This window comes from Magnolia sinica, chromosome 14, assembly GCF_029962835.1.
Source record: "Magnolia sinica isolate HGM2019 chromosome 14, MsV1, whole genome shotgun sequence".
Classification (NCBI taxonomy): domain Eukaryota; kingdom Viridiplantae; phylum Streptophyta; class Magnoliopsida; order Magnoliales; family Magnoliaceae; genus Magnolia; species Magnolia sinica.
This window is the reverse complement of record NC_080586.1, coordinates 19,796,290-19,817,167: the sequence shown is the minus strand read 5'-3', so window position 1 is coordinate 19,817,167 and position 20,878 is coordinate 19,796,290. Positions and strand designations below refer to the sequence as shown.

At 40.7% G+C, this 20,878-nt stretch overlaps 1 protein-coding gene across 5 annotated transcripts; it reads right to left on the bottom strand.

The window, feature by feature from the left end:
* On the bottom strand, positions 1 to 19,917 carry LOC131225901 (sucrose nonfermenting 4-like protein). 5 transcript variants are annotated; one of them, XM_058221509.1, is made up of 14 exons: positions 19,836 to 19,917; positions 19,374 to 19,748; positions 16,570 to 16,657; positions 15,894 to 16,073; positions 14,299 to 14,433; positions 14,122 to 14,181; positions 6,842 to 6,931; positions 6,506 to 6,640; positions 5,385 to 5,529; positions 5,138 to 5,311; positions 3,173 to 3,236; positions 2,933 to 3,002; positions 915 to 1,032; positions 1 to 492 (listed from the first exon to the last, which is right to left on the bottom strand). In XM_058221509.1, exons 2-14 carry the CDS (start codon positions 19,502 to 19,504, stop codon positions 401 to 403), a joined length of 1,482 nt encoding a protein of 493 aa, XP_058077492.1. In that variant the 5' UTR covers positions 19,505 to 19,748; positions 19,836 to 19,917; the 3' UTR covers positions 1 to 400. The 5 variants fall into 5 exon arrangements, with proteins under 5 accessions (XP_058077492.1, XP_058077491.1, XP_058077493.1 ...); XM_058221508.1 differs by having other exon boundaries at positions 19,374 to 19,895; XM_058221510.1 differs by having other exon boundaries at positions 14,299 to 14,406; positions 19,374 to 19,895.
* Between the last annotated feature and the right edge of the window lie 961 nt (positions 19,918 to 20,878).

Here is a 20,878-nt window from a genome sequence, read left to right as displayed (position 1 = left end):
GTCGGCATCAAACCGCTTATAGCATTCTTTCTTTTCACGACGGTTTTTTTTTTTTTTTTTCCTGTTAGTGGTAGAATGTGAAATATGGGGGTGTCCATGTCCATGCTCTTCAACCATTACCAGCACAATGAGTTAAAAATGATTGAAAGGGATAAAAAAGGAGAGAAGAAAACCAAAGAAATACAAACCCTCTCATTTACAGACCTCTTTTGAAGCATTAATGCCAAAAGATGAGGCCCTGAAAACATAAGAGGTGCATCCAATCAAAGGGGGGAAAGTGACCATGGATCATAAGCACAATAAGCATGGAGGCAGGCGTCAGTTGCGATCAAGGATGAGGAATGCGTGTGGTGCCTGCCCAATAACCCCACTAAGAGATCAGCTGATGATGCTCGGCAGACTAACAGAGCAAGAACCTGAAGATGTCGCCCAATGAAATGATGCCCTCCACACGCTTGCTACCAGCCTCCACGATGACCAGGCGCCGCACCCCTGAAACCCATAACATTCCAACGCAGCACCTGTGAGGATTACACAAGACATCCACTTCTATTGAAAAATGAGAGCACCGGCTAGCAACACATGCCAATATGGCACATAGCAAATCCTGGGCTCTTGACTGGGAAGGGACCCATTGTTAATACACCGCGTCCCAAAAATTTGAAATTTTTTATCATCAGATTGTACGCGTGCATTAACAGAAATGGACGGCTAGCAAACATGGATCGACGGTCGATCTAGGACATAAATTTTGGTGCACATGATGGCCAGACTTGCATCTGACAGCACCTACATGGTGGGCCTACCTGATAAATGGCCAGAGATTGCACACAAGCCACACTGGCACATATGGCAAGCCATCCTATTCTTGCCAGTAGCCTTGGCAGGACTAAATCTCTTGGTGACAGATTTACCTGGATTTGCCAACCTTTCCATCACTTTCTGCAGAGAATCAGAAGGCAAGCACATCTGGCATCTCTGCCCGTTCAAAAAGCCATAAGGAGAAGCAGCATCCTGACCAAGTTGCAGTGCCTGGATTTCGAGAGAAAAACGTAGGGAAGGTTAATATTGATTCCTTGCACTCCTATAACAATAAAGGCTAAGATCCAGAGAAGATGACCTGAATGTGGAAGTTGGTTTCAACATCTAGTGTTGTAAGCATGATTTCTAGGCTGTCAAATGTCAATGGGCCAGGTCAATATTTTATTGCCAATGCCCCTACACTTTCCATTCCAAATTGTTGTGATCTGGGTTTATGGGTCTTTTTGCGATCCAGATCACTGCTTTTACAAATCAAAAATTATGGTTCTATACTCTTGGTCTTGATTAAGTTCTAATTAAAATTTATATTTGGAATGCAAACATTTATACTCATTTATTAAATAGCAGGCAAAACTGCATATAACATAATGTTATGTATCAGAATGTATAATAATATCATTCATTATTTCATGCTTGGACAGGTACAACCTAACCAGTTTGAAGTCCCAGCCAAGATTTGAATAGGGCTAGTTCAATGAGTGCAGCACTTCAAAATCTCAGCCTAAGGCAACCTTGGACCAGCCAGTTTACAGAGCTAATTGCAACAACAACTAGAATAGAAGTAGGATGAACTAAAGATGTATTATATATGATGCTCACAAAGGATGTACAGTATGGTTCCAGTTATCAATTTGTACAGGTGATGGCAATTGGGGCCCCATGATTCATTGATCCAACCCGTCCGTTCTGGTCTTGTAGAAACAAAATTTTCACACTTTTTTTTCTTAGTTCTTTTTGTTTCTAGTCTTCCACCGAGGTTCTCTAATTTATTTACGAGTAAGTCCGTTCATCGTCGTCGTTGTGATCAACAAAGACAACAACATCTAAACCTTATTCCAATTAACTGGGGCAACCCATGAATCCTGTTCTACCATTCCACTCAATCAAGGGCCAGATCTTCAGTTAGACCATAGGTGAAGAAGTCTAATCTTACATACCCCCATTCACGTACTTTTGGGCCTTCCCCTTGCCCTTTTAGAGCCTTCAACTTGTACCAACTCACTCCTAACCAGCATAGTTCTAGGTCTCCATTGCACACAACCAAACCATCCAAGTCTACTTTCCCTCATCATATTACCTATCGGTGCATCTCCCAAGTTCCCTCGAATGCATTCATTTCTAATCCTTCCTCATCTTGCCACTCATCCATCTCAACATCCTCATTTCAGCTACAATATTCTTATGAACATGCGTTCCATAACTGCCCAACGTTCTGTCCCATAAAGAGTGAATGCATTCATACAAACTATTAGTTCTTAAGATGACTATTGTGTGATTTTCAAAGTTTTGGCAATCCATTATTTGTTAGTTTAAACTCAAATGTTCTCTTCCAATGTTCCTATTTTTTTAAAACGTATTTTCATTGTTTTCTTTTATTTTATTTATTTGTCAATTTACTCATTTATTTAAATTATTTGTCCATGTACAGAAGTGTCCCCATGCATAGATTTTTGCACTTTGCCATTTGGCACACATGTCATGTATCAGGTAACACTGCTCCACACACCTGTTCATGGCCAAGGTACAAACACAGATGCATGTGGGACGTCTGAGCCATCCATTGGATGAGGACCATACATAGAGGACCTGGGCCAAACATCACACCAATCAACTCGCCAAGTGGACATGTTGAAAACGGCAAAAGATTACCAAAAAAAAAAATCTGCCTGATTGAGTAAACAGGCCTGGTCACCAGATTGATTTCTTGGATGTCACAAACACATGCCAGGTTGGCATGTTTGTACATGTGGGGATGTGTGTAGGCTGCACAAAACTCACATTCACGAACATGGGAGTACTGAAGTCACGCACCCACCCCACTAAAAACTCTTCCACCCACATAAACCATTTGTCAGTAACAGGTACGAACTATAGAAGTTGTAGCAGTTACCTGATGAATACTCATTTCATCAAGGTGGACCTGTGCATACACTCTGTCTTTTGCCAAAGCTGTAATATCACTACATAAACAAAAATAAAAAAATTTTGATAAAAACATTTGACACACCTTTTTTAATAGCAACAACCAAACATTCTCAATTGTTGAAATAAGGAATAACCAATGACAAGCAATCATGATTCAAAACACACCTAATGCAAAATCAGAAGTAGCTGGAAAGAAAAAGATTACCTTCTAGAATAAATATCCAGTAATGAATCGTTGTCATCAACTATTGGTATTGAACTAACTTGTGCTGCAAATGCAATAAGCACAATAGTGTAAGCATAAAGTGTAATTTGATGGATAACAGGACAATATGATCTGCCCAGGCTTGCAAAATAATGATTCGCTTGCAAACTAACAACTTGATCCCATTCTCAGTTTATATTTGAACTACCAAGGAAAGAAAATATCTAGATTCTTTGCCTTTCAATATATATATATATATATATAGGGAAAAGGTACTATGCGCTCGAGCTGATGGGAACGTCCCATGAGGTCGAGCTGTGTGGGCCCCACCGTGATGCGTTTCGAACATCTACCCCATCAGTCAGATGCACCATTCCATCGTGGGCCTAGGTCTCAAAAATCAAGTCAATCCGTGACTTGTGTGGGCCACACCACATACAGAAGTGGGGAGGGGCCGTGCACCATTAAAACATTCATAATCATTTTTTGGGCCCACTGAGATGTGGTTTGCAAATCCAGCCCATCCATTATGTGTGTCCCACTTGGATGAGGGTTCAGACCAAGTTTCAGCAGCATTCAAAACTCAGGTGGGCCCCACCAAGTGCTTTTATATGTTTTTGGCATGTCTTCACATGATTTTAGATGGTATGGCCCACCTGAGTTCCGTATACGGCTGATTTTTGGGATATCCCATAATTTAGAGGGGACTCATCAAATGCACGGTGTTGATGGTCGACACGCATCACGGTGGGGTCCACACAGCTCAACCTCACAGGAGCTTATCGTGAGGTCGAGCACATAGTACCTTTTCCCATATACATATATATATATATATATATATATATATATATATATATATATATCCTGACTCTTTCTGATGCGGACACAAGTGCATTCAAGGTGTACCAACGAAGAAAGCGCCAACCACAAGTGCCGTCCTTGTGGATAGGCGACTATTGAGGAGCTGAAGACCTTTCACATGTGATTGGACATATAGAAGACCCCACTTAGGGAAGACACATGTGAAGGAAGATTGGAGAAAGAAGACCGAGGGCCCAAACTTTCCCATACTTATGTTATTTGCGTGTTTTTGACTTAGTTAGGGGTCTTTTAGTAATTTTATGTCTTTATTTGCTTATTCTAGGGGTATTTTAGTAATTTTATGTCTTTATTTGCTTATTTAAGTGGGCTAAAGCCCTAAACACGAATTTTAACTATTGATTAATGAAAAGCAAACCCTTTGGTTGCCTCCTTCCTCTCTTCTCTCTAATGGTGCTTCTTCTCTCCCCTTGATCTTCTTCTTTTAATTTCTTCTTGTGCCCCTCCAACTTCCTCAAGGTAATAACTTTCTTCCTTCTATTTTTCAGTTTTGGTTAATTCTTCTTCGATCAAAATCTTGAGAACCGATCTAAACCCTAAATCCCCAAATTCTCAGATCCCTAATCCGAGAAACTTCCTGGTTCTTCGGACTAGTGATCTTCATTGATCGATTGGGTGTGACCATGCAAGATCGGGAGGTCTCATCCCTCGCCGGATCCAACCTAAGTAGTAATTGAATTCCATACTCCATGGTTGTAATGATGGCCCGCTCCATTGCATGTTTCCTTTATGATTTTCTCAGTTATGATGATTACTGTTAGAATTTTATATCATTTATTCCTTTTATTTCCGCTGTTTAATTATCTCCATGAGCATGCATCATAATTAGGGCTGTCCTGCGTCACTTTCCAAGTGAATTATATAAATATCACATAATGCGATATTAATGCATCAAAATGGACCTTTTTTCCAAAAAAAAAAAAAAAAAATCCATTTTTATATTATGATTTTCCTGTTTCTCTGAACTATCCTTTATGTTTCATGCGTCATCATAAAGGTCCATTGAAACAATGATAACTCACAGGTTCTCAAGATTCCTAAATTAACATAAAGATCCTAAATTTAATAAGAAACAAAAAAAGTTACCTTGGACTAACAACGAAAGGGCTGAACTCAGAGAAGCATTTGGTCTCAACATTGCTAATGGTCGTCCATTTGATTCTCCAATCTTCGGAACCCATGTACCCAGAGGAATTGCAGAAATTGGTTGCTGTAGAATTGGCAAAGAGCTAGAACAATGTCTAAAATGCCTGCAAATACCTGGAAATTAGAAGGTCCAGGTGTTAGTGACAGATCACATGGGTTAAATTAGCATGCCAAGAATAAAGCTTACATTTGAGTATTCCTGACAGAGATGCAAGATGTAGCAGTTGAGGAAATGACCCATCCTGTGAAGAAGAATGGATAATTGGAACTGTAGAGACCCCATTTTGCAAAAATTTTAAAGCTGCATCTTTCAAAGAATCAAAGGGACCTGCCTGTAAAACCCAAAAGGAGAATAAGATTTTGTAAAAGTTTTTGAGCTATTCATCAGGAGAGATTTTGTAAAGATTAAACAATCTACGAATATCACATTGAAAAAACTGAATGGAGATCCAAACATTTTCAATGAAGTTATTCGCAAGAGTGATTGAAGCAATGCGCATTAATCAAAACAATGGGCCTGTAGTAATGGGGAACAACCCTTTACCCCTCGTTGTGGGGTCTGCATGGCAAGCTTATCAATGTAGACAACTTTGATCCCCAAAATAGCACATAACCATAAAGTGGTGGTGAAGATCATGGTACGAACCATGAAATAGAGTATTGGATCCAAGCAAGCCTCCAAATTTCAACTGAAAATTCCATCTAGAGGAAGTTTTAGACTGGTTGGAACTTATGCGTCCAAATACAAAGCATCAACCCACAACGGGAATCAGTCAAGCATTTGCAAATCAGCTAATCCGGTGCAATCGATGAATACACCATCACCAATGAAAGAATACATTATTCCTGAAATAGGAAGAGGAATAATTGCCTTTCAATGGATGGGCAAATGGAAGAGTTTAAAATTCTTGGTGCAGTGTCTTGTTCCAGCAGGTACAAATGACATGACTTCATAAAAAATTCAAGGAAATTGGGGTTGACACTTGTAGAGTAAAAAAAAAATTATCAGCCTAGGAGTAAGATGAGTCATGTGCACCAGACAGATTTGAAGATTCATTGTCAAATTTGATCCTTTCAGTGTAAAGGGGGGAAAACTCAATAGATAATGTGCTATTAATGAGGCCTTTCTCCATTGGTAAGCTTGAGGTTCTCCTCCATTAATAAACTTTATAGAATGTGTTACTGATGAAATCAAGTTGTGATACAATCATTTGAAACCTATCCACTAAACAGCAATCAAGGTAAAGAAATGGCAAATTTCAGTGACTAATTTACACGCTAGGAAGGCTAATCACAGAAAGCACCTACATGTATAAGACGCCTTTGAAATTGTCTAGCATGATCATCAAATTGTCTATTGAATTGTGACTTTCCCTCTTTCCAAGCTAATATTGTATGCGTCTCCAGCTCTTCCTCTGTCAGATTTGACCCATGATTCCCAAGCTGCAATTTGAAGGGTTGCAGAGCATACCTAAAATGTAATCTTGCTTCTAAAAATATAAACTTCCGTATGAAATGGTGAGTATTAGGAGTTTGTGTCAACAAATAGAAGAAAAAGATCCAAAATATATTTTCTATAAACTGAGAACAATACATACATACTAAAAGCAAGAAAAAGTAAACAGAAGCAAAATTTCCATGTACCTCTCTCAAAATTAATATGAAGTCAAATGCACTCAGAACTCCAACAAACTGTCCCTTGTAGGAGTCCCAAAGAGGAGCCACAGGAATTCCCTGAAACGGCTTGATGTCAGAAAACATAGCTATCAAGAAGAACTACATACTCAACATTTTTTTTAAAGGATTTCTCAAGATCTGGTAGTCCCCTCCTCCCCCTTTTAATAAAAATTTTGTTGCTATTAGAAAAAAGAACTTTTTGGAAAAGAAGAAGTTGGCATGTCTAACTTGAGCAACAAAATGGAAGGCATAGCTATAATATAGGCTCCAGCCTTCTTTTTGAAAGATGACGAAATTTATTAAAGCCTCAGTAAAAGCAAAGACAGCACAAGAAAATGAAAAATAAAAAACATCAAAAAGAGCCACCAAGCTAGTGACTCAATTACATCCCAAGAAATTCCAGAATACAGCCCCTCAAAGTGGGAACAACAGAAGCCCATTCGATAATGAAAGATCTAATTTTAACCCCTCCCCCCCAAAAAAAAAAGAAAAAAGAAAAAAAAAAGATGATCTAATCTAAGACAAATCAATCAAAAGAAACTATCTGGACATATGGATGTTGGTGAACGATGGAAATAGTTAGTCTTTGGGTTGCAGCAGGTAGACCTCAAGCTAGGCCAGTTCGAGTGGAGTTGCAATGCAGGGGCATTTTCACACCGGGCTCAAGTGGGGTGGCCTGTGGAATGCAGGGGCACACTCGAGACGGGTGGCTCATGTGAGGCGAGGCCCACCCGTGTGAGGCAGGTGGCTCGTGTGAGGCGGAACCCATGTGATGTGGGCCCATAAGGGTAGTTCGGCCAAGGACCTAACCCATGGAAAGTGGAGCCTAGGATATGAGATAAAGGGATTGATTCGCTACGCTCGATCATTTCGAGCTTTTAAAGCAAGTGGTTGATTGTCTTGCACCAAGTGGTATCAGAGCAGGAAGTTTCATGTTCGAGACTCCTCACCGGGGGTAATTAATGCAGGGGCATTTTCACACCGGGCTCGAGTAGGATGGTCTGTGTGAAGTAGGGGCACACTCAGGGTGAGTGGCTCGTGTGAGGTGGAACCCATGTGAAGTGGGGCCCAAGAGGGGGGTTCAGCAGAGGGCTTAACCCATGTGAAGCCTGGGCTATGAGATAAAGGGATTAATTCGCCATGCTCTATCAGTTCGAGCTTTTAGAGCAAGTGGGTGGTTGTCCTGCATCAAAGACATTAATGCAGGGCCATTTTCACACCAGGCTCAAGTGGGGTGGCCTTTGTGAAGCGGGGGCACACTCAGGGTGGGCGGCATGTGTGAAGCGGGTGGCTCGTATAAGGTGGGCCCCACTCGTGTGGGGCGGGTGGCTCATGTGAGGCGGAACCCATGTGAAGTGGGGCCTGGGCTATGAGATAAATGGATTGATTCACCACGCTCTATCAGTTCGAGCTTTTAGAGCAAGTGGTTAGTTGTCCCGCATCAAAGTAGTATCAGAGTGGGAGGTCTCGCGTTCGAGACTCCTCACCGAGGGTGATTAATGCAGGGCATTTTCACACTGGCCTCAAGTAGGGTGGCCTGTGGGATGCAGGAGCGACCCATGTGAGGTGGAACCCATGTGAGGTGGGGCTCACAAGGGGGGTTCGGCCGAGGACCTAACCAATGGGAAGTGTGGCCTGAAATTATAGATTTTTAAGTTAGAGCTTGCCAAGACAGCTCTATTTGATTCAAACATGGATGTTAATTAAAGCAATGAAATGAAGTTGTGACTAATCATAAATTATGGAGAAAACCGTAAAGTACAAAATACTAAGGACTTGGCAAGTCAACCCAACCTAGTGGCTAACGGAGTCCCAAACTGGATCCTGGTTTGCAAACTATGCCTAGAAGATGAGAAAGGACGAGAATCTATTCTCCTTTTAGATTTCTTCTGAATACCGACACTCGGATGGTCTTCCCAACCACCTGTTGAATGAAATTGGTGTTACCAAGAAACATTTGTTAGTGAATAAATGATATAGCTTTTCGAAGGAGTCACAAAGGGTGGTAGGGATGCATCATCTATCCTCCTAGAATCTGACTTTTTTCTGAAGGATAAGGAAAATTTTTATGAAAGCAACCAGCCTACAATAGTGAGGCAAGGAAAGAATACAACGAAAAGCAACAAAAAAAAAAAAAAACACCATGACACAAAAGCATGGTCGACCCAGAGAGAAAAAAGAATAATTAATAGTTAGTAGTCCATTCTGAAACAACAATTTTTTCTTCCTCCACCACTGCCTTGAGCGTTCTAGAAGCATTACAGAAGCGTCTTTTGTTCCTCTCTCCCCAAATCGTCCACCACACAACCAGTAACGAGAGGTGCCAAGCATCCTGGCCTTTTGACCCCCCTCCTCCCCAATGCCAATCCCAAAAGAGACTCAAAACAAAACCTGGTATAACCCAACTCACCCCAAAATCCACAAGAAAGAAGTCCCACACTTTAGAAGAAAATGTGCAGGAAATGAATAAACGGTCAATAGACTTGGCATCTTTCTTGCATGAGCAGCACATATTCGGAATGGGCAAAGATCACTTTTGAAGATTATCTAATGTGAGGACTCTTTTCCTTCCAACCAACCAAGTCAACGCAACAAACTTGGGTGGGGCTCCGTAGAACCAAAAGTGAAAAGAATGGTCCCTGTGATTTCCATAGTCTTCTTCTCAAAGTAGGTTATAGAAGGACTTGACCAAAAATCAACCCGAACAATGCACGGCACGTACCACACGATCTTATCCTCCCTCACGGAGGAACAACATGATTCAAGTGGCCCAAATGGGAATTCTAACATTTGCCCCAGCAGCAACTCTGGATCTAATGTGTTTGGAGGTGTTATATTCTTTAGAGATAGCTTTCCAAACCACAGTACCCGACCTCCCTCCTGCCTTGTTCATATCTCTGCCATTGATCACCAAGCCATATCCAAACACCAAAAGTTGCTTAGCAGAGCCTCACCATTGCCTACACGCCACCACTATTTTCCAAGGTAACGTTGACTTGATTTCTCTTATGGGTTTGATATCCAAACCTTTGTATTTGCATGGTTTGCAGACTTCAATCCAAGCCACAAGATGGAATTTATAGCAATCCTCACTATTATTCCAGATGAATCTTTTCTGAATAGACTCGAGCTTAGAAACCAATCTTGTACGTAATTGGAAGAAGATAAGAGGTAGACGGGCATAATGGCTAATACCGCTTTGATTGGAGTTATTCTACCACCCAGAGATAACCTTTCAAATATGTTTGGTCCTATGCAGCCCTGCCAAAAGTTGTTGTTTTTAGTTGGCCGGTAGGGCGTGAAAGGGTTTTAACTGTAAATAATCTTTAAAAATGGGATATGTTGCCCAATGTTTGCTTGATGTGTGGAGCAGACTCGGAATGTCAACCACCTCTTCATCCATTGGCCAATTGCATCCACGGTGTGGGTTGCGGTGGTATACAGATTAAATATTTGTTGGGTGATGTTGAGAGTTACAGGTGAGTTGTTTATGGCCTGGCATGGTGTGGCAATTGGGAAAGATGAGAAGGATCTAGGGCAGCTTTGCTTGTTGGCTTCTCCTCAGTCGATACGGGAAGAAAGGAATGGAATGTGTTTCCATAATTCTAGTCAACATCAATTGGGTTGTTGGAAGGGTTCAGGGTCTCGCTTGGGAATGGGGCTGATGTTTTTAGGAAGCTCTCTAAGCGTGTCGCTTGGGAATGGGGCTGTGTGTGTGTGTGTGTGTGTGTTTTGGCTTTTTGTTTATGAGGGGATGTTGTAGTTGTGGACGTGTTTTTTTTTTTTTTTTTTTTTTTGACTTTTTAATGTAATGGCATTTTCACATCGGGCTCGAGTAGGGTGGCTTGTGAGATGGGGGGGCACACTCGGAGTGGGCAGCCCGCGGAACCCAAGTGATTTGGGGCCCACGAGGGGACGAAACCCATGGTTTTAGGGCCCATGAGGAGGGTTCAGTTGAAGACCTAACCCATGGATTTGGGGCCTAGGCTATGAGATAAATGGATTAATTCACCATGCTCTATCAGTTCGAGCTTTTAGAGCATATGTTTAATTGTCCTGCATCAAATTGGTATTAGAGCAAGGGGTCTTGTGTTCGAAACTCGTCACCGGGGGTGATTAATACAGGGGCATTTTCACATCGATCTTGAGTAGGGTGGCCTGTGGGATGTGAGGGCACGCTCGAGGTGGGCAGCCCGTGGAACCCATGTGATTTGAGGCCCATGTGAGGCGGTGGCTCATGTAAGGTGGAACCTATGTGATTTGGGGCCCACGAGAAGGGTTTGGCTAAGGACCTAACCAATGGATTTGAAGCCTGGGCTATGAGATAAGGGGTTAATTCGTCATGCTCTATCAGTTTGAGCTTTTAGAGCAAGTGGTTAATTGTCCTACATCACTTTTTACTCTTGTATTCTTTGTCGCTTGTTGGCGCTTTTTTAATAATTCACGTTATCTTTCCAAAAATGAACACCAGGCTTCCTGGTAGGTTTCCTTAGGGCCACTTGCATCCCCAGCTGACTAATAGGGAGGGGACCTACAACCGATTGCCTCCACAAGCATGATATTTTCAGAATCTGCCAAATTGATGCCAGATAAACTGCTCTCAGATGTTTAGACATTATGCTAGAGACCCACCTCAAAGCACCTCAGAATGTCCCTAAAATCCTGGCCCCCGAGATCTTCCCAAATGAAACACCTTTGATAATTCCAACATCCACAGCCCGCTCCAACATTTTGCTCAAAGCTTCCATGACAGCAGCGTGAATAGAAAAGGCAAAAGAGGATGTCCTTGACCCCCGAAGCTTATGAAAAAACCCATGGAGTGCCGTTGATTGTTATCAAGAACCAGGCAAACGACACATAAGACCTTGTCCAAGCCCTCCACATTTGCGACTAAAACCCATCCTGACCAGCAAGTTATCCAAAAACTGCCAATTTACACAATCGAAAGCCTTCTCAAGGTCTACCTTCAAGAGTACTTTTCTATCTGAATTCTACAGAGTGTCAACTATCTCGTGAACCAAAAATGGGTTGTTGACAATGTTTCTGCCCAAAACGAATGCACTCTGATTTGGGCAGATGACACAATGTAGCACTTTTTTGGATCCTTAACATCAGCACCTTCGCAGGGATTTTATATATACTGTTTTAGATTAAATATTGAAGATTAATCCTGTTTGATGCTCCTCGTCCATCGCCACAGGATTGTGCCTTCTGTTTCATATGTTTGAATATGGTGGGGTGATAGCTCGGCTAAGTTCTCTGTCAAATCTTTCTACACAATAATTGCGCATTGGCATCCCTCCATTTCTCCGGATCCCATCTCTGTAGTGTGGAAAATTCATAGGCCCTCCCCAGGTCCTTGCATTCTCATGGACAGCTAGCAAAAACAAAGTGCTCAAGATGGATAAATAGAAGGAAGATGTATATCATTAAGAAATGCGCTCTGTGCCAAAGGAACAGAAAATTAGTTGACCATTTGTTCATCCTTTACCCTTTTTGCAAGCCATTTGGTGGAGGTTTCTCTCCCTTATTGAAGCTTCTTCAGAGATGCCACGATCCGTGGGGGATCTCTTGTGGGCTTGGTTTGAGGCAGGAAGGGGGGGACAGGAATAGAGCCACTGGCGGCTATCTTTTCTAGCAGTCCTCTGGCAATTTGGAATGAATGCAATAATCGCATTCTCCATGCTTGTTCATGCAACCCAGAGGTGGTGTTTTTCAAAGCGAAATGATCAGTAATTGATTGGGCATCCTCATTCAAGGCCTTTGGGTGCAATTCTAGGCTTTTTTGTGTAATTCTTGAGGGGTATCTTCACAGTGTATTTGGGATGATGCCTTGTCATCCTTTCTTCTTGTTTGAATAAAAGTGTGTTATCCTTCCAAAAAACATGGATTTTATATAGACTGGAATAAATTCTTTTGTGACCGATCCAGGAAAAAGGAAAACAAAAAAGCAACCAGAACTAAAAGAAGTCACTAAGACTGAGAGTAAGATATAACATATGCCAATTTTCTTTCCTTTCTTTTCTTTTTGAACTATTGATAGCTGTCCTTAATGTGTCTCATGTGCTTGATGAGTGCCGAATTAGTCAATCATCTTTTTTGTTCACTGCCCGTTTGTGCAGGAGTTTTGGTATGGCCTTTCAATATGTCTTGGTCAATGTTGGTCTCAGTCAAGGATCTATTTATAGCCTGGCATGGAGTGGGGCTCAGGAAGCAAGCAAGCATTGTCTGGAGGCTGAGACAGCTAGCTGTCCTTTGGGCGATATGAGGGGAAAGGAATTGAAGGTGCTTTCAAAATGAGAGCAATGCGGTGGATTGGGTTTCTAGTTGGGTGATGTTACATGTTGTGGATTGGGCTTCTTGAATAGATGCTTTAAAGGATTTTAGTTTTTCTTTTCTTGGGTGTAGCTTTTGCGCCATCTCAGCGCTTTCTTTTCAGTAAAATTGCCCTTTTTCTTTAGATAAAGATAATTTTATTAAAAGAGCACCAAATGCACACAAAAGCTACAAGGAGCACCCCCAAAGGAGGCTAAGATAACCAATCTACGTTGAAATTTAGATTAGAAGCCCAATCTTTTACATCCGCCTTGACCTTCTCAATATCCTAGACAACATCCCACTCTTATCTCTAAAGCGTTGGTTGTTTCGTTTGCCCAAAATGGACCATAGGCATGCTAACAAGGAAAGCCTTTACATCACCCTCCAATAAAATTATCATTACCTTTCAAAAGAAAAAAAAAAAAAAATTGTTAGTAGTTGACTATCCATCTTCTTACTTCCACCAAAGATTTCAAGGACGACAATAAGAATACATAAGATGAGAAAAACAATGATTATCATCTGGTGTTAGTAATTAGGTTTATGCAAGTGTGTGTGTGTGTGTGTGTGTGTGTGTGTGTAGACACACAGAGAGAGCCGCGTGTGTGCACACGCAGACACAAAAACATATTTGGCGATTGATCTATAGAAAAGGAATAACTCTATCATGACGATAATCATTTGTCAAGAGACAGACGAACCATCACAATACAAGCAACAATGAATGCTTTCCCCAGTGGCCCTATACTTGGTGCTTCCAGCCCATTTTTAGCTATTCTGACCATGGGAATTTATCGAAGAAATAGGTAATCAAGATGACCAAACAAGGGAAACAGTACAAAGTAAATAATTGTGAAAGGCGTGAAGATTAAACAAAAAAGCTTTTAGTTGATTATGACTGTATTATAGCGAATCGACAAAGATAATACCTGCTCATATAGGATATGGAAAGCTTGTTTTACAGGTAAATTAACATCCAAAGCAATAACCTGAACATTTGAATGCATTTGAATCAGATGGTAGTGGATCATCACCATTAGAAAGTGCATATAATCAGTTAAATCACAAAATAGGCATCTTCTAAAGGAGGGGGACGCATTTCAAACCTTGCCTGACTCAGGAAGCAACTCATAAGCTGTATGTGACGATAAAAAAACAGATATCCTATGGCGAGAGATCTCTATATCAGCCTCTGAGATTCTTGGCACTGCCTCCTGCAGGGTACCATCTGACAATGTCACCTGTTTTGTATAGCAGGAATAACAATACACAAAATATTAAAATAATTCCGCAGATAAGATTTAAAGTGCACCTGAACCACTTTTACAGCTGATAAAGGGAAGCAAAAACTTCTTGTTTAACATGGATGAAGTTCCTATGAAATGCAACAAGACATACCTTGTGAACTTGATAGATTTAGATTCATTTATCCTACATTGCCTGTGTCAGGACACCCTTTAAATTTTTGGCTGATTAATCATGTTCCACCAATTTTGAATTTCCTTGAAACATAAATGAATTTTCACAAAATTATGATCCATGGTATTCGGTACAATCTTTCAGGTTCATGTATCATATTTCGTTCTCAATAAGGTATTGCTGATTTTATTTAGCCATCTTTTGCATAATTCTGGATCAATTTAAAATATGCGTTTATGCATTTTAATTTTTTTAATAAATTCAAAATTACTGCAAATTATGCCAAAAATTCAGCCAATAACCATTATCCATTCTGCCTCTATTTCTTGTATTAATCGTCTTGTGGGTTCTACAACAAGGATGTAAAACAACTTTTTTAATGGGTAACGAGGACGTGTGATATCAGTTTCCTCCACCAAACACAAGTTCGAACAAGGGCTGTCAATGAGTACCCAAACCCGCTCCGATTTACTCTGATCTGCGTCCAGATTTCTGGCCCGATTTAATAATAGGATCAGATTCAGATTCTACAAGAAACCAGAACTGGTTAGGTACCCAGATGTGTGAGTTTTTTAGTTCTATCTTTCATTTAGTTACTAGGAACCTCACAAAAGGTATCTTCCTGGTAAGGATCCGAATCCAGATCCAGATCCAGATGTGCACCAGGACCTGATTCTAGGCCTGATTTTGAATCCTAATTCATGCTCGAACTGAACCCAACATTGCCCGATGGAGTACCCAAACGGATCCAGTACAGCACCCGTATCTGAGTAGAACAGCAAACAAATTTGATTCACTTGGTCTGGTTCAGATACAGGTACACACGTATATTGACCCAAACCTGATAGTAATAGTTAGAACTGATATAAAGGCATTTAAACCACGCTTGCAAAAATAGCTAGCACTGTATTTAATAGAAAGCATTAGGACAATCGCAAGATGCAACTTATGAAATGGCAGTCTACATTCCACAGTTACAGATACTAATTAGTTCGTAACCAAATTATGGTAACGAATCCATACAGCTCAATAGATAAATGCCAAAGGAATCATTCATCAAGCACCTTCATCATCAATAACCAAACCATGGTTTGCCTGGTAAGCAAAAGGTCAGCAGTTCCCACATGAGAACAAATATCCCAAAGTACCTATAACACAGTGCAGACAAAGATGGTACACAGGCAAGACAAGGCCTAGGTAACTAACCAGTCAAAGACGTAAAAGTAAGTCATAAAACAAATCAAAGCCTTCATCATGTTCCATGTGAATACAAGGAACTTACCACACGCTGAAAGGCATAATTGTCGACATCCATGTGTGATCTGGAGCCAGGTGTCTCTGGACTCAAGATTGCAGGAATGGGATCACCGGCTAGCAGGATGGTGTTCACCATCCCATAGTTCCCAGTCACATAAGGTTGGCGTTCATCATGCCGCCATTCCCCATCAACATAAAATTTGTACTGTACATTGAGAAACGCACAAATGTAAGTTGTGAGAATTACACAAAGTAAGAGAAAGGTAAGGAGAGTGCTTCAACAAACCCAACAAAAAAAAAAGTTGTAGCTGTATGTGGTGGCCCTTACAGTGGGGGGCCTGAGCACAAGCTACCCAAACATCCAATATCAAAAGGTTGGCCCATGTTTACATGGCAAATAAAGTCAGGTTGCAAAATGCCTCCTCTTTTTCAGCAGATCTCCATACAACTTCCCAGTATGGTAACTAGTCCTCAATTTTAGCATTTACATCAATGCAAATAGAAATTGTTCTCTAATTAAGTATATCATAAGCAATCACCTCCAACATATAACATAAAATCAACAACCTTGATCTTTTGATTGAATTAAAAATTTACAATAGCTTCAAGAAATCAGATTTGGAAGGAAAAAAGGGGCAATAATTGTGCATCAAATAGGAAAATCACAACAAAAAGCAGAAGAACAAGCACAATAAGCTCACCTGATGAAACCCAGGTGTTAAGCTGCATATAGCCTGGAATACAGTAGGGCAGCCCTCCACTGGTGACATTGGCAGATGTTCAGTCCACCTAAGTAGAAAAAAAGAAAAAAGATCCAACGTAGACGTGTACAGTATCAACACTCTAATAATCTAACCAAAACACCTTTGTCATGTCCATTTCAATTGAGAGAGAAAAAGAACACCTTGCATAAGCCACACCACTACTAAGAATACCTTATGTTTTTTTCTCGATTCTTATGTTCTTTTTTACTGATAAGAAAGGATAATAGAAAAATAGGGAAAAATGATAATTGAAGCTTAATTATGTACTCAAGCCTAGCAAGCCAAGAGACCTTAATTGATTGGAAAATTCCTTTCCAGGTAAGCAAAATAGTTAGGGCCTGTTTGGTTACCACCAAAGTTCTGTTCGAATAGAACTTTTTGGACACATCTATCCAGCTACTGCATGTTTGAATAGGTTTGTATTGGTGAACTATTTTGTTGTACTGACTGTCATTAGTCAAACATGTTGTCCTGACAAGCATGTGTAGCTATTGTACACATTAGGCACATTGGGGACACACTTGTGGATGAATGCTGGCATGTGTGGCAGATGTGGGTTACTTGAGAAACTAAGGTGGCATATGTCGGTCTCTTGAACATGCACAGTGGCATATGTGGCCCGTGTGGGGTACTTAAAGGTCAAATGTGGCAGATAGGGTGCTTAAAGATGCGTGGTGTGGCACATGTAGCATGCATTTATACGAAAGATGGCTACTCAATCATTAGTGTATTTTATAGAAAATAGGCTAAAAGCAGCTTTGTGTCCAGATTGCCTTGTTCACATTAAGAGCTAGTTTTTTGGCCAACCATGTCCTTGATTTTATTGGAATTAGTGCCACAATCCAAATAATGGTTTTGGACACTGGACAAACCATAGACATGTGCCCCATCCAAATGAGGTTGCTGAATGCAACTTTTTCAGTAACCAAGCAGCTCCTTAGGCTATAAAATGCATTGTTGGATATGATTGTGTTAGCAAGTGGTGTTTAATAAAGATGTACTGGAGGCTTCACTACTGCTCCTAGTAGACTGGGCTGCCATAGGCCTAGGTCGGGTTGAGCAAATGACAAATGTTGAATAGCCATCTTCAGTTCAAAAATCAAGCATGGCACCTATCCATGCTCAAGATTACCACCCCTACTTCCAGCCAACTACTTGAGTATGTCCTTCCATTTTTCATCCATTGGCAGCATGCGAACAGTATTGTAATCATAAAAATAATAAAAAATAATGGTGGGTTCCATGCTATTTTGTATAGAAGACTACTAGAGCATGGCTCTTCATGTGTATGAGTGTCCATGCTTAGCAATTTACCCAACCCTCCAGGACCCAACTTTCCTTGCTTGCACTTAGGGGTGAACAAATAATAGTTGGCTTCGAGTTCAATACCATGGGGTTTGTGCTATCATGTGAGTGGGGACAATGTGAGCCTCTGCATTGCCAATTCCAATAGCTGGTAAAAGAGGAAGGTTGATGTCTAGTGCATAGCAATTGTAAAATCTTCCACCAGGCCATTTAAAAACAGCCCTAAATTAACTATTCTTTCAAAAAAATTAAATCTTAATTACATGTGTATATTTAATTCGATTCCATGACAAAACAAAAAATTCAATGCATGATGCTATTTTAAGGTTAAAAGATAGTGATAAAATGGTGAAAATGGAATCCCTAATACATTTTGTGCTATTCTAATCACAGTGCTTCACATCTCCCATCGCTCAATTTTAAGCAACATAAAAAATAAAAAATAAAAATAAAAATAAAATAAAAAAGTGATAACAGCTTCACAAAACTAGCAATCTAAGGTAGTGTCACATGAATTGAATTACGAAATGGCAAAAGCTAACAATGTTTCCTAGGATTCACAATGAAGATGTAGGCCTCAATTGCAATCACATTTCTTTCAAGACCCACTTGAAGGTAAGGGATCGTTTAGGAGCATGTAATCGGTATGAATTGGTGGTAATTGGTGCATTTCGGAGAGCGTATTTGGTGTGAATTGGAATCGAATTCACGTCAAATACACCAAAAGGTGGTGTTTTGAAATCACAGCAAAAGCATATGAATCCATTTCACATGGATTCCAATTACCACTGATTCACAAGTTAGGGTCCTCTCTCTCTCTCTCTCTCTCTCTCTCTCTCTCTCTCTCTCTCTCTCCGCCAATGCATTCAAAATACAGGCTGTCAAACGCATTATGGTGGATTCCAATTGCATCCAATGGATTCCGGTTATAGGATGCCAAACACAACTGGTGATTCTAATTCACATGTATTGCATGGTAATTGCCAATGCATATCAAATACACACTACCAAATGACCCCTAAGCAAATAGTAATATGAATCATAGACCTTCAATATGATGGCTAAGGAACTAAATTACATTTTTTTTTTAATGCGATTGCAATTTGGTTATTTTCACTTTGCTAGACTACTATAGCAACTCAATCCACTAACGAAACCAAATGCACCATAAAGTGTCGCATTATGCTTATGCCAGGGTACACATACCACTGATTCCTTCACCCAAACAAAAAAACCAAAAAAAAAAAAAACAAAACAAAAGAACTAATTCCAACAATAAAAGAATTTCTCCATTATGTGCAAACACTAACACATGATTCCAACAATAAAAGAAGCATACCCATAATGTCAACAGAATCGAAGCAAACGAAAGAACCTGTTCGTCACAATATCAAACAAAAATAGGACAAAGAAAGTCAAGTAATTACAATTCTGACCTCGTGAATGATCCGGTGAGAAACACCCTCCTGCCACCATAAGGCCAGACGAACCGCGTCGGAACCAGTACTACAGTGCCCACACCTTCACTATTTTCCGGCGGGGCCGACTCTGTCCGTGGAGCGAACATTTGCTAAGAATCCCCCACACTTCCTCAAGGATCACGACCGCCCGATTCGGACAATCATCTCAGAATCCAACGCGCATCATCGAATTACCAAAGAAAACAAAAACAATTTTAGATTTCCTTAGAACAGGGATCCTCCACGGAGGACCCCTTAATGATCACACATTCGCAGCCAGCAGATCTGAACTGTCCACGAAGCCGAGAACAATCGACGATTGCCTTTCTTCAAGGCCTGGTATGGGATGTCCTGGGGAAGACGGGTTAGTGGCAGAAACCCTAACCCTAGCAAAAGAGAGCAATGGTTTTAGAAAAACAAATGGCGGTGATATCTTACTGGATGTTGGGCATTGGTGGATCGGAGAGAGAGAGACGTAGAAATAGAAAATGGAAATAACCAAAAAAAAAAAAAGGAATTGTTTTTTTTATATATATTGTTATTATTATTAGAGAGAGAGAGAGAGAGAGAGAGAAAGTGGGGTGAGATCGGGCAGCGGGTAACGTGGGGAGATTGGGGGTAATGATGAAACGTACGGTGGATATTGGGTTTGGAAGAGAGACAGGAGGTGGGGCCCAGGGAATCACGGGGGAAGCTAGGCTGACCGGGATTCCCGGTCAGGTGGCGGGGGTTACTACCCTCCTTTCCGGTGCTGCGGGAAAAAGGAAGAGAGAACTGAAAAGTGATTGAGTGCAGGCACACGTGTGAACTTTTAAATACAACCCCGTCTTTTCCAATAAAATTTCATGTATGTAGGTAATCCGATCCGCAAAAATAATCCATATTACCATGATAATTCTATTTTATAGAAACATATCTGATCCATATAATATGTGGGCCATATATATCTAAATTTAACCATCGGTTTTCCCTAATTACCAAAATTCACGTAATCTTAACGGTCTAATTTTCATTTTAAGTAATTTTCATCATAATTTTCAAATTTTTAACGGATCAGATTTTTTAAAAAATATAAATCAGAGGGGAAAAAAAGGAATGTATGGTATTTCTTACATACGGCGACTGTATACGAACATTTCTCGGGGCGCTTAGCAGTTGCAAATCACGGAAACGGAGTAATTAAAAGGTCGTGCACAGGATTCCATACACGCAGCTGGGGCCATTGTTCGTAGACTGTCTATTTAATGGGCCCCACCTTCTATGGTGGATGCTTCAGAGTACTATCAGATCCGAATATGCTGACCCTTGGATCCTAGGCCAACGAAAGAGGTGTTTAAACTTTAAAATGTCTCAAATCAACGCTCTGTATTCAATCTCAAATGAGGCAGAGATTGAAGGGTCAGGATATTCCAATACTAGAGTTACTTTCAGGAATCCCCCATCCTCGGTGGGCTCCACATATCTACGGCCTGGATTAACTA

Excerpts from the sequence above, each read along its gene's own strand:
- LOC131225901 (XM_058221509.1), bottom strand. The coding sequence starts at position 19,504 with ATGTTCGCTCCACGGACAGAGTCGGCCCCGCCGGAAAATAGTGAAGGT. Across the intron at positions 16,074-16,569 it reads TAACACCTGGGTTTCATCAG|TACAAATTTTATGTTGATGG; the intron begins GTGAGCTTATTG and ends CTCAATGTACAG. Across the intron at positions 14,182-14,298 it reads TGCTTCCTGAGTCAGGCAAG|GTTATTGCTTTGGATGTTAA; the intron begins GTTTGAAATGCG and ends TCAAATGTTCAG.